This window comes from Argiope bruennichi, chromosome 10, assembly GCF_947563725.1.
Source record: "Argiope bruennichi chromosome 10, qqArgBrue1.1, whole genome shotgun sequence".
NCBI classification, from domain to species: domain Eukaryota; kingdom Metazoa; phylum Arthropoda; class Arachnida; order Araneae; family Araneidae; genus Argiope; species Argiope bruennichi.
The window spans coordinates 61,080,998-61,099,585 of NC_079160.1; the positions used below are offsets into that span (position 1 = coordinate 61,080,998).

General features: G+C 33.0%; 1 protein-coding gene across 2 annotated transcripts in view; it reads right to left on the minus strand.

The window, feature by feature from the left end:
* Nucleotides 1-18,588, minus strand: part of LOC129989305 (nephrin-like) — an 827,768-nt gene that overhangs the window by 32,724 nt on the left and 776,456 nt on the right. For both annotated transcript variants that reach the window (XM_056097747.1, XM_056097749.1), the window contains exons 16-17: nt 13,371-13,679; nt 6,254-6,541 (exon numbers count right to left, since the gene is read on the minus strand). In XM_056097747.1, coding sequence (XP_055953722.1) covers nt 6,254-6,541; nt 13,371-13,679 — 597 coding nt within the window. The remainder of the gene's footprint in view (nt 1-6,253; nt 6,542-13,370; nt 13,680-18,588) is intronic.

Sequence of the window (18,588 nt, forward strand, 5' to 3'; positions counted from 1 at the left end):
TTCACATTCATTCTGAAGTACTTTTGAATTAAAATAACACAGAATAAAGGAAATTAAAAATGTCTAATCTGCATAGCGTTACCCCAACTGGCGTAGAAAAATTTACGCATTTGCGTTGACGTAACTGGCGAAGAAAATCCACGCATGCGCATTGTTCTGATTGTTGGCATGACAACCAACGGACGATTTAAATTATTTTTAGGTTAGTTGCATGCTTTTGTAAGTAAAATGTATTTATGTTAGTTATATATTTTTTGTATATGCTTATAGTTTTAAGTACATCGTTTTTTAAGTAGATTTTTTTAAACCTGTTTTCGACCGATTATTTTAAACGATTCATTTTATTTTCTTAGTGTTTGATGCATTTAAAATTAAACATTGTTAATGAATCGATCTGTTCATGATGAATCTGAGAAATTTTTGTTGACAAATTCTTGAGATATTACATAAATTAAGAAAGATATTCTTTAGTGACCATAAAGTTTAAACGCGCAGTGACTCTATTATCAGTAATCATATTATTAAAAAAAATGCTTTGTTTCAGTAAATAATATTATATTAATTGCAGATTAATCATTTACACTGTAATTTAAAGCATAATTTCTACGAGGGGTAACAGAAAATTAGAGAGATATATATCACGCAATAACTGAAGGCCTTTATAATATTATGAGTGAATTATATGACTATCAAAATTTGAAGTTTTAAAATATTTTGCTGAAGAATCTATTAAAGTTGGAATTGCGTAAAATGTTTAATGGTACGACCGAAGTTTTATCCCCTGCTTGGCGAAATTTTTAAAAATCGCAAACAACGGCCTTGCGAAATGTTCAAAAGCAAAGAAGCAGATGTTCAATTATAGTGCATAATAAAGATTGCCAGCTTTGGTGCGTTATCGCAACTTGGCGAAGAAGGGGGTTAAACTCCGGTTAAACCTATTTAATTATTAAAATTTAAACGAACATTAAGATTGGCGAACCGGCTGGTCGCCAAAGGCGGCTAGTAAAAAATATATTTGTTCTTAAAACAAAAGGGCCTTCCTTGAGTTCTGTTCCAAAAGTTCTGGAATTTAGGGTTAGTAGACTAAGTAGTCGCATTGCCCTAGAAAGGAAAAACTTTATCCCTTTTAGAAAGAATAAAGTTTCCGAATAAAATTTCGAAGGAATAAAGGTTCGAAAAAGAAAAAAGTGCATTTACCTATTTCTCCTTTAAATTTCTGAATTTTAGAGGAAATCTGTATTACAGGACTGCATTGCATAAGCGAGAAAGGAAAGACATTAAGAAATGCATAGACAAATAATAAATAAACCCACATAAAGAGGAGCAAAAATGGAACTACTTTGATTGAGAAGAGTAAAAATTAATGCAATTTCTGTAGCGATAAAAGTTATCCTGAATAAAATGACGAATGTAGCTCGAAGATGAGTCAAATGAGCCATGAAACATAATTGCTGCATCAAAAAGACTCGTAATGAATGCAGCTTGAATGAAACGATGCATGCAGCTGCAGAACGTATGAAGTAGGTTGCAAAAATAGCCTTAAGTGAATGATTAATGTAGTTTGTGACTGATAAAGAGGATGCTGCCTCATTTCAGGGCAATTTCTTCCCTGCTGTTAAAGAATGCAAAAGTGATCATCTTGTCAATTGGAGATGACATATGGTGGGGAAATCTGATTTTTAGAATAGATATATTTCTAACATATTTCGCTGAAAGCTATTAAAGGCCCATAAAGAAAGCAGAATGTATTGCATGTTTAATTCCTTGATTGGTGATTCCAAACCGCACGGGCAAGGCAAAACATATCTTTTTTTTAAAATAAATATATATGACATTGATTGTCATAATAGAACTATTGAAAGACATCATGATATTTTATAAATGTGAAGATGATTGTTTATATGTCTTTTAAACAAATCTACATTTTTTTGCCCTATTTTGATCAAATTTGGTACATGCGTTCTTCACGATAGGAGAAAGGTCATTATCATCTTGTCAAGACTTACTAAAAATATAAACAAGTTTTCAAAATTTTTCAGTTATTAGTATTTTTTCTCTAATATCTAATCTGATATACAATTAGTAATAATGTTTCCATAGTTATGAGAAAATTCAAACTAATTTGGTTCTTGCACACCATTGTACTTTTGCCAATTTTGGAATTAAGATAAAAATATTGTTACGAATCTGTGATGCGGCTTTCCAGCATAGTTGGTTCCATGGGAGGTCTCAGAGCTTGGCGACAAACTCGGCTACCATTTGGAGACTTTGGCGCCAAAATAGATTATACCCGAAACATCGAGAATTTTCCCGATCCGTCCAGTAGGAACGGAAATACGCCTCGAACGTTCCTGATTGGTTGAGAGGCTTCTAGCCCCGCCTCCTGAGACCTATAAAAGGAAGCAGCCGCAGCTGCCGGGGAGTGGCGAACCAGTGGAGTCGAAGAGTAGGCGGAATCGAATGAGTAGTCGTCGTGATGAACCAGATCGGAGTCGTAGTCGTGGACCAGTGGAATCGTCGTCGTAGTCGGAACCGACGGTAAAAACTGGCCTTCCAGAAATAAGCGGAGCAGCGATGGAGTGAAGCTAGTGCTGAACTAAGCTGTGTGCTACTGTCTGCAGTAGAATCCGTTGTATGCTGCTGTGTATGCTGTTGTATGCTGCACGTCTCGGCTGAAGATAATTGTCTTCTGTGCTGTATATAGTTGTCGTTTTTGTGCTGTCCTGTGTGTCTTCGTGTAAATAAACGTCGTTGTTTTATTTTCTACTGCCGCCTGGTGAGTGAGCGTTCTTCTCACCATATAACTCCCACTATCCAAACGAACCCCGGAAATTTCGGAATAATATTCATCCTAAAATTCAAATAGTCTAATAACTTTTGATATGCTGCTCAACACTTGGAAGGAACAAAATTACCCCTCATATATTTGTAAAATTCTATTAATATTAAAGCATGATGAAGTGTTATTCCTATTTTTTTTAAAAAAAAATTCTAATAGTTTGTTCCATAATAATAAGTAATAACTTTTGAATACTTTCAGTCCGGATACCCTCATATGAAAAAGTTAAATAAATTTATTCAAAACTTCATAAAATTCTTTTCAAATTTCAATGATCATCAGGTTAGTCTAGATTTTATATGCCCAAAATTTTTAAGTCTCTGAAAGTTCATTACGATGCTATACCTTAAAATACTTTTCGATATTATCATTGAAAAATAAAGATCTCATGTGCCTTTTAATGATAAAATTTGGTCATGATTAATGAAATTTTGCTATAAAATTGTTAAAAGCTTTAATCTTTAGCTACTCCTGAGTTAAAAATCTTATTTCTTAAGATGTTATTCATACCTTTACCTTGAGTAAAACACTCACAGAAACAGTTAATAAAAATAAAATTCTGGGGATAAACGCCATAAAGAAAGAATGTGCTACATATTTTACTGTTGATTCCTTGGAGAAAATAAGATTAGCATTCAAACATTTGTCGAAATGTATTGATATTAAAACATGAAGAGGTTTTTCTCTACCTTTTCTCTCTACATTTCTAATGGGAAGTTCCATGATAATAAGCCATCGCTTTTGGACACTTTTTGTCTGGACACCCTCATATGAAAAAGTTTAACCATTCGATTCAAAATGTTTATTAAATAACAATATTATCAAAATTCAATTATTTTGCCATAGGTTAGTCTCTATTTTATATGCCCAAAGTTTTTAAATCTCTGAAAAATTAATTACTTAAATAACCTTAAAATACTTTTCGATATTTTCACTGAAAAACAAAGATCCCCTGTACCTTTTATTGATGAAATTTGGTCACAATTATTGAAACTTGACTATGAAATTGCTAAAAAGCTTCACTCTTAGCCACACTTGAATTAAAAATCTGATTTCTTAAGATGTTATTCATACCTATACTCCGGGGAAAAACACTCACAGAAACAGTTAATAAAGATAAAATTCTGGGGTAATTTAAGTAATACCCTTTCGTGAAGAGAGAGTGAGGCAAAAAAGAATTCGAAATAGATACACAAGTCTAAAAGGAATGTAAAAACAAATAGATCTTAATGGGACTTCTGGGATTCCGCAGAGGGCGAAGTTTTAGAGGATAGATGGTCCAATTCTGTTAATGTGCCCTGGGATCAATTTATCCTCGACGTCTTTCGAGGTCTTCTAATGACGCCGAGAACTTGGTGCTGGCGGTTCCAGAAATTAGCAGCTGAGTTTAAAAGTTTACTCTTCTAAAATACCAGTTTTAGGAATAAAATCGAGGAGTTTTCAATTTACGAAATGTCATATGGTGATTTAGAATGCTTTGTTATCTTTTTTAGGGTTGTCATTGGCTGGAAAATGTGGCCTATTTCTGAAACAGTTTGAAAGTAATCGTTAAATTTTCTCATCATAAAAAATTTTAACGCTGTACAAAGCTACATGCAAATGCAACAAAAAAAGTTCATGGTGTAACCATGCACATCAAGACTTTCGAAAAATAATATGAAATTAATTGCAAATCTGACGAATCCCAGCAATCAGAGAGCTCATTACCAGTAAATCAAGTAAAATAAAAGAATATGAAGGAAAGTATACAGGTCAAATATAACGCAATATAAACTCACAATAGCAAATAGCATTGTTGCATACAGAGTCTATATTTAAGCAGGAGGAAAGTCCTATGAAAGTTTAAGTTGCACAAAAAGCTTCTTCTTGATATAGCATGTTATTTGTTATTGCAACTGTCAATCTGCATGCGATGTTTAACATTTTTGCTCATGCAACTGTCAATTTGCGTGTGATTTTTAACATTCTCGTTCGTGCAACTGTAATGTTGCACTATTTTAAATTTAAATTTTATTAAATCGCAGTTTTGTAATTTAATTAATATAATTTTAATTTAAACAGCCAGACAGACAGGCTTCTGCGGAAGGGATTTCGTCCAAAAGTTGATAGAAACCAACAAATTTGATCTTACGTCCATATATAAAGTTTCACCCATCCAGTTCAAAGAGTTTTTGAGTTATCACTAAAAACGTTCTGAATGTTCAAAACAAAAACATTCAAAACGTTTTGAGCCTTTTTGAGATATGCAAACAAAAATATTGAAAAAAAAAATCTATCTTTCGAACTCAGGGAATTCCGAAACATGGAAATTTGTCAAACGTTTGTGTACGTTTCGACGATTGGGATACTTTATTCTTCGAATACGAGAAAAAAAAAATTAAGTTCTTTAAGCATTAATTTCGAAGCAGAGATTTGACTTTCATTTGCACTAAATGCCATAATGTATATAAGCTAGAATGTTTTCTCCTGTAAATTGCGTGAGGTAAATACAGATTTATACAACTAAGTTAGATAACGACAAGACCCACGAATCATCATGCGATGATACTTTGGACTATAAATTCAAAATTCTTTTCTTTTCTTCTTTTTCCTTATTATAGATATTTATATCTTATTTAGCAATCCAGTAAATTGGTAATCGAAGTTGTTTGTGTTATCACATATCCATGTATTATTCTTCGCAGTTCAGGAGTCACTCTTCACAGCTCAACCTAAATTTTTCTTCGCAGGTCGAACGAAATTATTCTTCGCAGGTCAAATAGAATTACTCCCGGCAAGATAATGAAAATATCCAAAAGAAATTACTCTTGGTAGGTCAAATGAAATTGTTTTTTCAGGTCAAGCGTAAATACTCTTTGCTGGTCAAACGGACCTATACTTAAAAGGTGAAGCAGAGTTACTCCCCACAAGATAAATGAAAGTAGGTCGTAGGTCAAACAAAATTACTCTTTTTAGGTCAAACAAAATTATTCTTCTCCGGTCAAATAGAATTACCCTGTAGGACAAGTGAAAGCATCCTCACAAGTCAAATGGAATTACCCTTTGTAAGTCAAACGGAACTATTCTCTACAGGTCAAACAGAATTACTCACCGCATGATAAATGAAAGCACTCTTGGCAAGTCAAACGGAATTACTTTTCACAGCTCAACCGGAATTATTCTTTGCAGGTGAAACGGAATTATTCTTCACAGGTCAAACAAAATTACTCTCCGCAGAACAAGTGAAAGTATTTTCTCGCAGGTCAAACTTAAATACTTTTTGTAGGTGAAATGGAATTACTCATTAGAAATCAGACAAAATTGCTATTTACAGTCCAAACGAAGCAACTCTTCGCAGGTCAAAGCGAATCACTAATTCTTTATTCTCTCCTTCCTCAACAAAATCTAAAAGAAAATTAGAGGGATAGTACTTACTCTGTGTGATTGCTCTTGTATTTTCCTTGCTATAGAGGCTTTCACCTAACATGTTTCTGGCCGACATGCTGAAGATGTATTCTTTCTCGGGCTCGAGGCCAGTGACGATGAAGACGGTCGCATTAGTCGGAAAGACGTCCGTGTATTTGGCCTCATTGGATCCTGTCACTTGGTACCGGATCCGGAACTGCTGGGGAAGACCGCTGCTGTAACCCGGTGTCCAACTCAGAACCACGCTGTCTGAGGAAGTGTTGACGATTCGGATGTTGTATGGAGGATCTGGGGGACCTGAATTAAATAAGTGAGAGTTTGAGGACGTAATTCAACGTATATGTGTTGAGAATAGCAACAGTCGCGTATCTTATTCTATAACAAGAATATGTATTTACTAAGTTATTTGTATTTTGTAAATTGCAATAAAATTACCAAGATATATATTTTTTATCTGTTAGTTCTGAATTACTTTCTATTCTAAATGAATGGACTTTTATAGATTTTTATATTATTTGATAAACGTATTCTATTGTTAAAGACATAAAGATGATTATTGAATGCATGAAGATTAATTTATATCCCTGAAATAATGCTACTAGAGGATTATGCTTGTTTGTTTGAGTTGTTCAACATACAATTCTGGACCTAGAATAAACTAATTCGGCAAAAAACACAAGGTACGTGGCCTTGTGGACGTAGAATCGACTTTCAAAACTTATCTTAAATTTTTAATTACATAAAAATAGTTAACATTTTGATATTTTTCAGTAATTAATCCAAAAAATATTATAGGGAAAACATTTAATGGTATTTAAAAGCTCAGAAAATGGATTTCCAATGATACTGATATGGTTATCTTGCGATAAGTTTACTTTGAGAGGTTGTTTGAATTTCAGGAAAATTCAAACAAGATAACAAAATTTTCAATACAGACATAATTTCTAAAATCTAATCCTATTATATCGTTTAATACATAATTTTGGCAAACATTTATAGTTTTATAAAAATGCTGCAGACTAAATCTTATCTTTCTAACTTATTATATTTTTTAGTTATCTGATTCATCCCTCTGACTTGCTGCACAAATTTTCCTGAAACTTACTTTAATCTGGAAGATTTCGTGTGAAGAGGGTATGTTTAACTTCATCCATCTTCCTAATTTTAAGTTCTCGAAGTCAAAGATAGACAGTTATAATTCCAAAAATGACTCTTTAGAATCCACGATGTTAATAGACAGGCATATTAACTGAAAATTGCGACATGCATGATAAAAAAAAATCGTTCCAAATAATCTACAGGATAAATTATTGGACCTAAAAGCTATGAAAATTGACACTTAGTTATTTCTTGGATAAAAGACACTCAGAATCTTAATTTATTTAACATCGATCGACATTTCAATTTTTTCAGCAATAACGTATTAATTATGGTACACAAATAATTTCATTTTAATATAAAAAAATAAGCTTTTTAGTGTGATGCTAGGTTTATATCTCTTTAACTTTAAAGTTAAAATAAAAAAAATGAAAAATAAGATAAATATAGATTTAAAAAAAAGAGGAATCCAGCTAAAAACAATATCATGTTAACGATATTACAAACTAAAAATTGGAATCTTTCTTCTTTTTTTTAAACGAAGAGAAGTTTAAACCGTGGTGATTCCCAAAAATAATTCCTAGATCTAAATTTTTAGCGATATAATACTTTCTCTTTCCATAATTCACATACGAGAAAATAAAAAACATATTTTTAAATTAACAATAAAATAGATTTTCTCTTTCCACTTTCATTCCAAACATTAGTTATAACTTAAAAATCGAATTTTAATTTTTGAATATTCTGGTTTTATATAGGTCAAAAAATTAGATGAACTTCATAAAAATTTTGGTGAAAGACTATTTTAATGAAACTTTATGGCAACACTACAAATATTTGTTTACATCATGTGACATAGCGGCTTTTATGCGGCTATTTTAGTTGTTTGATAATCAGTCGTAAACATGTCTCAGCTGTTGTAAATAGTTGCCCAAATCGGAAATGCGTGTAATGATGCGTTTTTTCGTGGGCGAAAATTTATAACTGCACTGAAGTTTATCTGCAGTTGCATGAAGAGTATGATGAAAATGAAATGTTACGTCAAAATATTGCGAAGTAGTGCAACATATTTGAGAATGGACATGTAGATATTTACGACATTGAGATACAGGGAAAATAATCGACTGAAATAAATTCTAAGATTATTGACCGTGTTAATGGAATTAGAAGGAATTTTGTCGCAGAAGAAAGACATTGAAATATTTTTGTCATACCGCGACAAATATTTAAACAGAGGAGATAATTATATTGAAAAATAAATTTTGCATGGAATTTTAAGATACAAATAAAGTTATTGTAAAGTTTCGATCCTGTTTTGTTCTTTTAAGCAATGCAATTAAAGTTTTGGCTGACTCTTCTATTTGTCTTAAGTTGTGGAACTCTAGCATATTAAAAAAATACTTTTAAAAGCATTTGTGGGTGCATTTTAGTTTACATTATATTCATATTTATCAGCTTCAGTTTGTGATAACCAAAGGCACGGATTTCCACAAAACTTTTTCGCATATTCTCTAATACACTTGTCATGCCTGAGGACACTTTACATAGCAGTGGCATATAATAGTTACGAAATATTAACTTTTGGCGTGCATTTAGCATTTTTACTGAATTTATCGTGTGATTCTTGGCGAGTTATTTAGCGATTAATCCCTGCCATGTGGTTAAAAGTACCCAAAAATTGAATTTGAGCTTCAGACACTTTTCTATTAACCGATTAAAACAAAAATTTGCTACAAAACTGCACTTGTAGTTCCAAAATACCATACCAAATTTGACATATTTAAGTCAATGTGTTTTTGAACTGTCGCGTTTACATAATTCTGAAAATACAGACCGACAGACGGTATATTCCATTCAGCGATTTGACTCAAAATTTGATAGGTGTCTATTATGGATGTTAAATCTGTGTATCAAATCTTATCTATCTAGCTCTCTTCGTTTTTTAATTATAGTGTTAACTTATATTCGATGGACAGAAGAACTTCCTCTCAGCAGAGTTTACTCAAAATTTGATATAAATCTGCAAATTTGGTATTAGGACCTTATACAAAATTTCAAACGTCTAGCTCAAAGCGAGTTTTCTTTGCCACAGACAGACTAACGGACATTTCCCCCCCAAAAAATGTGTTTTGAAAGGTAGGTCTAAAGCGTGGAGATTCGCCAAAATCTGGAGTTCGAATTTTTTGACCATTACTATACTTTCTCTATATTACGTTATGCGAGAAAATAAATAAAAAAAAACCAAATTAACTTACACAACAGTTTTAATGGTTTACGAGTCCAGAATGCGAAAGCCCGAAAAGCGGCTCTCCTAAGGAATATACATAAATAACAAGAAACGACAGACAGTAAGTAATTAAGCTTTCTGACGGCAGGAGATCCAGTTACTTACTGCATGAATATATTTGTTAATACCCTATTCATACACGAAAAGCTTCATAAAGATCCATCCCGGCTCAGTCATAAGAATAATTAATATACAAAGAGCACACACAACTACATCTGAAATTGCATATGGAAATGCTGGATAGGATGTATATTTACAAAGACTGTCTGAGCGCAGAATTAAACACGGTATTTGTAAGAGAGAAATCATTAATGAATGCTTTCTTTTAGCACGAAGGAATTCATCGCTTTTGCTTTAATGACGAATAACCGATCCGGTATAATTTGCTAATTTAGAAATTACCGCCACAGATGAGCAAATACAGCATATTTCAGGAAAGTGGGAATAATTTATACGGTGGTATTATATGGTTACATTTCTTATTACTCTAAGACAAACTCTGTGCAATGTTTGGTATTCATCTACATATATGTATAGAAAAGCTGTATGTATATCCGATGGAATCGTGAAAGCGATAGTCTATTTTATGAGCAGGAGTTTTAAGTGGACGGACTTGAACAAAAGAGTAAGAATTTTTATTACGTTTGGAGCATATGCATTGTTTCTTTTGGCGTTATTTCTGGTAGACATTTCTAAAAGCATTCCTGTTATTTATTTATTCATTATATTAATACTGGAATGCCGTTGTTTTTTTTTGTATATTTTCAATAGCTGCTTTGAAAATATATAGAAGACACTGCATGCTTTCGACACTTTTTCAATATCCAGATTCTGAGTATGATGCTAGCTATCGTTCGATTTATTTCTAGCATATGATTTTTTTTTAATTGCAAATATGATACTGAAACTTACCATATGTATGTAATGATATTTTAATTCTAAATTCAATTTAATTAATTTCCAAAATTTTATCTTAATTTAGCCCATAGTAACTTCATTCTAAAAATATTCTGTTATTTCGTGATCCAATTCCACTTTCTCTACTTAACTAATTCAAGTGTAACTTTGTAAAATTGCTGAATCGGCTAAAAACCTCACATTCCAACGCTCCGCGAGAAGGGATGGAAAAATGCCCAGTAAGCACATTCTTTTTAAAAGATACGTGTGTTTTCCCTTACCTCGTCGACGCATGTAGCGAAAATCCCTATCGAAATCTTATTATATATTAGAACTATAAAGAAATATTTTCCCTATCAATTTCTCAGGTTATATAAGACCGGGGATAAAATGTCCAAGAGCTATTCCCTCATTCCTCTCTGTGTCTTTCTGTGTTGTGTGTGTGCTCATCGCTTGTACATATGCCTGCTTCTCCAAAATGAAATAAAACGATGTCATGAAACCGAAAGTCTTTTCACTGTCTTCAAAACTGCATTCTGCTTCACATAAATAAACTTCGAGGGACTTTGAATTTCTAAAGCTAAATGCTTGTCCGAATTGTCCATTTTTTAAAAAGCAATAAAAACAATCCAATTAAATAATTTTCTGTTTTCAACTGAATGAAATAATACCATGTCTTACAAATGTGGTTTAAAAAGGTATAAGGATTACATAAACAACTTTACTTTAAACCATTTGAAACAAAACAAAAAAAATATTACTTTTTTTGAAACAGAAAGTTTATAAATGTTCTCTTTACAAAATGAAAGGGGTTAAGAAACATGAACTGATGAATAGAAAAATTATGGCTCCATTCTTTGTCTCTGCACTTAACTAGCATTTTTCAAAAATTAAAGACTTAAAGACCACGTGCGTTTTAAAAAAGAATTTCTAGCTTCTAGAGGTTTTTTCCGCTTTCCATTCAAGCAAAGCATAAATGTGGGACAGTTTCCTTAGAAAAGTTTCTAGGAAGGAAACTAACTCTTTCTCTCTTTGTGTGTGTGTGTGTATCTCTCTCTCTCTCTCTCTCTGTGTGTGTGTGTGTCTCTCTCTCTCACTCTCTCTGTGTGTGTGTCTGTCTCTCTCCCACTCTGTGTGTGTCTCTCTCTCCCACTCTCTCTCTGTGTCTCTCTCTCTCCATGCGTATAAACATAATTTTGTAGATGAATGGCCGAAAAAAAAAGGAACTTTTGAAATTTTAACTTCGATTTATTTCACCACTGGAGTCATAAATTGTTCAAGAGCGAAGCGATGATCAAATTAGCGCCTGTGATTTACATCGCAACTTAAGAGCGAAGTGACAGACATTTTCCCTTTCAGTTATTTTACTATGAGAATCTGATAGGGATTTCTTTGACACTTGTCGGCTTAGGTAAGTCAACCATCTAACGCTCCGACCCGCCACGAAGGCACACGGATTTAAACTATAAAAACTGAATGACCAGACCGCCGCAACAGCAACATTGGCGGGGACTATGGTTGAGTCCTAAGAGCCATCACCGGCCACGGTGCAACCCTTCCCGAAGGAAGTACGTCCCGTCATCGATAGAAGGAGTCAGATCCCCCACCTATTAGTGTACCCTCCAGGGTGGCGAGATCCAACCACCATACCGGAGTCGGCTTAGGTAAGGGAATCTTAGGTACTTTAAAAAAATATGTGCAGGTGTTAAGGATCTTTATCCTTTTGTTTCTGGCTTAGAAACGATGGAAAAAGCAATTTTTTTAAGCGCTTGCTAGAAGTAATTAAATAAAAAAATGTGTCAATAGAATCAAGATATAAAGAGAAATTTTAGAATGAAGTGAGCATGGGCTAAATTAAGATAAAAATTAGGAAATTAAATTAAATATTATTTACACAACCATAAACGGTCAGACAGAAATCTAACTAACTATTTGCCCAATAAAACATGCTACATTATTCTTTTCTTCAGGTCCATGACTCATGGATGATATTAGATATTCCCTTTCTTCTTTCAGTTCACATTCTTAAAAAGGCTACATTACCATTTTATCTGACATTACATTACCATTATATATGAATTACTATTGAGTCTACAGTGGCGTAGCGAAAGTGATCTTGATGACCCCTGTGTCAGTCTCAAGGTGGCCATGGAGATAAATAGAGAGTGAGTAAATAGCACTTATCAAAATAAATTATAATAAAGGGTTGAGAAAATATTACCATGACCCAGTGACAATAACCATCTTTACGCCACTGAGGCTGTTGTACTTGGTTGCTCGAATTTGGTATCCGATACAACCGAATGATAAGTTGTATACATTAAATGTCACACATATTCATTTCATTTGAATCAACCATCTTTTCCTCGTGTGGCTTGGAAGTTTAGAGAAGTGACTACCAGTTCAAGTGTCATTATGGTCTGACTATATCTAAAAGTCAGAAAATTTGAACCAAACCTTTTCCCTCTAATGATAGGTGGAAGATTGGTGAGTACCAACGCAAGTACCAACACAAGTGCTGTCAAAATCTGACTATGGCACATCATCAAATGATCCATTACAAAATAATCCTCTTGTAGCTTTAAAATAGGATATCAATTATATTCCACTAATGAGACGTGAAAGGTTAAGAAAGGAAGTACTGGTTCAGTACCGTCGTTATTTGAATATGTCACAACATTCAATGCATGAAAGGGACACATTCCACAGGACATTCATTACAAAATGACCCACGTGTAGCTTTAGAATGGGATATCAATCATATTACATTAATCGTATCAGGGTAATCGCAATACCAATACCACGGCTCCAAACGATTTGACAAATGAGCAGAAAACAACTCACCTCTCCTCCTGAGCTTGACTTTGACGTGATCGTGCCCCAGTTCATTTCTGGCCACGCATGTATAATACCCAAAATCATTGGCTTGCAGGTGCTTGACAAAGAGGACGCTCTCCCACGTCACGTCGTCCAGCTGGGCAGCTTGGGAGGCGTATTTGCTGCTGCTGAAATTGTCGCCGATCACCCCTCCGTTGTAAGACCAAACGAAATTCATGGCAGGTGCCCCTTCAGCAAGGCAAACGAGTCGTGCGGCCTCCCCTTCTTCGCCAGCGACGTCTATGAAGCTGTGAGGGAGCCTGACTTCCGGTTTGACTGGAAAGAAGACAAAATAAAAAAAAGTTCGATTTTTGGCAGGAAATTGGTCGAGACGTGCTTTCAGATAATCAGAGTGAATTTTCATTTTTCTAAAACATATTTTTATTGAACTTGTTTCATACTTATAAAGATGCAATTTTGTAATCGGTTTTGCACTTAATTTCTTATGGGCAAGAATTCTGAAATATTAATGTATACATAACTGTTACAAATATATATTCCTTTGACAATACAATATTTTAATATTTTGTACCGGATTCAGTATAGATAAACACCAGGGAGTCTTTAGAAAAATAATTTATGATTTTTTATAATTATCTAAAAATTATGAAAGCGAAAATGTTTAATTCACTAAACATCAAACTATTCATAAAAAATTATAAAAAATGGGCATAGGTTGTCAGATGTTGATGAACGCCATAAAATGTTTTCAGAACATTTTTTTTTTTTTTTTTTTTTTTTTTACTGACATGTTTGGGTCTACCGAGAGCACTTCATATTGAGCTTTAGAAACTTCTGGTTTGCTGGTTGAATCTCGCCACCCACGTAGGTATAGTAATGGTGTAAAGTTGGCTACTCTCTACTGATGATGGGACATGCCTCCTACGGGTGGGGTCGTACTGTGATCGGTGATGGCCTTTAGGACTTAACAGTAGTTCCTGCCTTTGCGGTCGTCAGTTCCGGTCATTCAGTTATTTTGTACGCCTAAGAGTATGCCTTTCCATTTAAACTGGAAGTTTCGAAAAATACCAAGACGGTATAGTACTGCCATTAAAAGTACTGTCAAAATATTTTTTATCAAAATATTGCAACATAAAAATATATACTGGTAAAAAGAGAATTTTATTTTAATTTTAGAATTGCTATAATGTATTTATGTCGCTGGGATACTATTTAATTCACATAGTAGCCATTTGATATGTTTTATTTTTTTAAAAATTCACAAAAAATAATTAAATGATTTTCAAATAATTTTCCTAAATTATATGCAGCTATTCAAAACGCACATTTTTTTTATTAAAAAAATAAAAAATCACGCCTTCTAGGTTGAGATGACTTATGGAGATCTATTTTTATGTTAACTGTACTATCATGAGTAGTCAGTTTGACTAAGTAACTGATCAGCAACTTCATTCCTTGATACTTTGAGTATTTATATATTGAAATTCTAACCATCATCGTGTCTATTTAATTTTGCAGTTCATTGAGTATTACGCAGACTTAGAACTGACTTGGTGTTACAGTAACGCATAAGACAACTGAAATTAAATATCATGCACGGTAGAGTAAAATCATGATGATGTGATACACGTCCTATGTATCACGCTAATTTAATTTTGAATTATGATGTGCAATTCATAAGAAGTAGAAGTGGGAATAGTTTCCGCAAAACTCTCTCGCATATTCTCTAATAAACTTGCCAGAGAAAGCCTTACCTGGTGTTGCCACTCAATAGATACGAAATACTTACCTTTGGCGTGAATTTAACATTTATATTAAATCTATCATACCATTCTTATCAAGTTATTTAATGATCATTCCCTGACATGTGTTAATTATTATCTAAAAATGAAATTTGTGTTTTAGACATGTTTTTCTCAAACGATTGAAGCAAAAATTTGACATAACACTGCACTTGTAGTGACAAAATCCCATGTGAAGTTTGATATATGTAAGTCATTGCGTTTTCGAATTATTGCGGTTACAAGTTTCTGAAAATGCAGACGGACAGATAGAATTTGATTGAAAATTTGACAGATGTTTGCACAATAGATGTTAAATCTGTGCACCAAATTTAATCCATCTAGATATCTTTGTTTTGTAATTGCGGTATTAACTTATATTCGAACAGCCAGACAGAGGGAATTCCTCTGCAAATTTGGTGTAAAGAGCTTATACCAAATTCCAATCGTTTTTGTCACAGATAAACAGACGAACGGACATTTTCTAAAAATGTGTTTTTCGAACTGGAGGGGGGTTAAAATGTGGCGATTCATTAAAATCTCGAGTTCGAATTTTCGGATAATTGCTATACATTCTTTATACTATGTATACGAAACGGTAAAAAGAATACGATTTGAAACATTGTGAGGTACAACGAATCGTTAGATTGTCAATCGATTGTCACTATGATGAATCGATTGAATTCTCTAAACAATTTATTCAAAAACCAATGATTACGATCATAATCATTACAAATTCAAACTACAAAAATGACGCATGGGACGATACTTTTGGTGTTCATTAGACTCCTTATTGGGGGGGAAAAAGGGAAACAATGGATAGTCGGATGTTAGATAGCGCCTTCCTTTGTATTTTTGATCCAATTTTCTGTTTTAAAAATACCTTGTTTCTATATTTCTGACCTTCTCATAAAATGTGCAAACGAATTTTTAGAGCATTCTATATAAATCATTATCTCTTAATGAATTGGAAACCTGGCATCAAACCAGTGAAAAAAAAAAAAAAAACAAAAAAAACACGCCAACACTGAAACTAATAAATTACATCATACCCAAGAAAGAACATAGAGTGTATCGAAATTACAGTCCCAGAAATAAAAATATATAGAGAAATATCTCAATTCCTTTAACAACTCACTCAAAAACTGGTGATGATTATTATTTTTGGAGTTCCTCAACTCATTTCGCCAAGTCTTTCGGAAATTAAATACCTGGCTTTGAGGGAGACAGGGGAAGAAACAAAATTCCTCGCAGTAATTTTACTCCGTACAAACAGAGGCGCGGAAATTAAAGAAAACAAAGAGAGAAAAGGGAAGAAAGTAGGGGAAAAAAAAAAGGGAAAAATCTTCGATGGAGAAGAGAAAAGCTTTATTTGTCGCGTTAAGGAATTCCATTCTTCTCTATAAAATGAGGCGAAAATGGGGGGAAAGTGAAGCAAGTCGTGTAGAAATTGTGCTGTAATTCTTTTACCCTCGAGTTACAGAAGTTAGTTTCTTTCGGCATTATATTTTGGTCACAGGATTCTGCTATGAAGCTTGTAATTTGGAAAAGGGAAAGGGAATTCAATGAAATGAAATGAAATGTTTTCTTTGAGTCGCTTGTTGTCTGATTGATCTTTTGGTTTAAAATAAGTTATTGAACTCAAATTCGTTAATGCTAGCCTATTAGGATGCTTTATCAAAAGCATGTCACAATATTAAGTAACTTGAAGAAACTAGTGGGAATGATTACACCAAAACTTTCTTGCATACTCTCTAATAAACTTATCATGCCAGAGAACGTCTTACATTGCACTGGCATACGTGCAACAGTTGCGAAATATTAACTTTAGGCTCGAATTTAGCATTTTTATTAAATTTTTCGTGTCAACCTTGGCGAGTTATTTGGCGATTCATTACTGACATCCGGTTAATACAATAGTATCCGAAAATCGAATTTGTGTTTTAGACACTTTTTTCTCGACCGATGGAAACAAAAATTTACTGAAATCTGCACCTGTAGTCACAACATCTTATACAATTTGATACATAATATTTAAATCATTATGTTTTCAATGCTCTTAAGCAATGAAATGTAAAAAAAAATAAATATTTATGATAATTCTACAATCTCCGTCTGGCTTTGAAAGCCTACTTTTATTCTACGCAATGGCGTATTTAGGTAGATTAGGTAGGTATTTAGGTGGCGCTTTAGGCGCTTAGGCGTATTTGCTAAGCATTTTTTTCTGTATTTTGACAGTTAAAATTTTTATAGTTTAATTATCCACAATGCATTTTATTGTTACAAAAAAAAAATTCAAAATAATTTCATTATTAAATCGTATATATAAACGCGGATTTTCTCCATTATTAAAAGCTACAAATAATCCTTTGCTTGTAATTTGTGGAATTTACAATTACTTTTTAGGAAGGTTCATGCACACAGTTAACAGAATGCGCGTGACAATTTAATGCTTTATAATATTTAAAAAAATCATGAACATTATGTTATGTAAGAGATTTAAAGGAAAATAAACACAATCAATATTTCTAGCAAACCAGCTTATCGCCAACGACGGCTAATAATTTAAGTAATCCGATGAAGATACCTTTTCACCAAGAAAAAATATTTTGAAATTTATTTTTAAAACTGTGTTCTGTATCTGTTATTTGTAAACAAGCCAAATTAAACAGACATGATATTTATTCTTTTAGTTAAAATACACTGTAGTTAAATACATATTCTCTAGTTAGAATGCACTAATGTACTAACTTCAGCGTCAAAAGTGATGTTTTACATTGAATGTAAATATTTCTGTGTAATAGATTTTGAGAGCCAAATAAAAAAAAAATAAAAATGCAGCTCTGTTTGTTTATAAAGTGGCAAGTAACAAACAACTAAACTTTCATTAGAGCAAAAGATTTTTAAAAGCTCTGTATAATCAATGCGGGTTGACGGCTTTTAAGCAGATAACATATGCAATTGCAAATTATTCAGCGAAATAATTTTCTTTCGCAGAACATTCCTTTCACTCAAAAAGGATTTCACGAACAAAGAACAATCTTTGCTTATTTTCGATAAAACACAAGAGAACATGAGTTGAAAGAAAAGGAATATAAAACTACTTTACTTGTTAACATTTTTAAAATATAAAAAGCAGCTCATTCTTAAAGAATACAAGAACAGAACCTCATAAAAAAGTGACACACTTTGACGAAGCTATTCGCAAAGATATTCTGCTCCTGTATGAAAATGAATTTTCATCGACGCCATTTTCATTTTACTCGAACAGAATTTTTACACCGTCTTTAAACTAAAATTTATACAGTGAAACGCCGAAAGCTCTCAGAGGAAAACAGTTTTAGAACAAAAATAATTGAAGTGAGAAGACTAAATCTGGTTGGATAAAATTGTAGGAGTAATTTCGAACCGGCTTGTAATTCAATTTCTTTTCATAATATAAA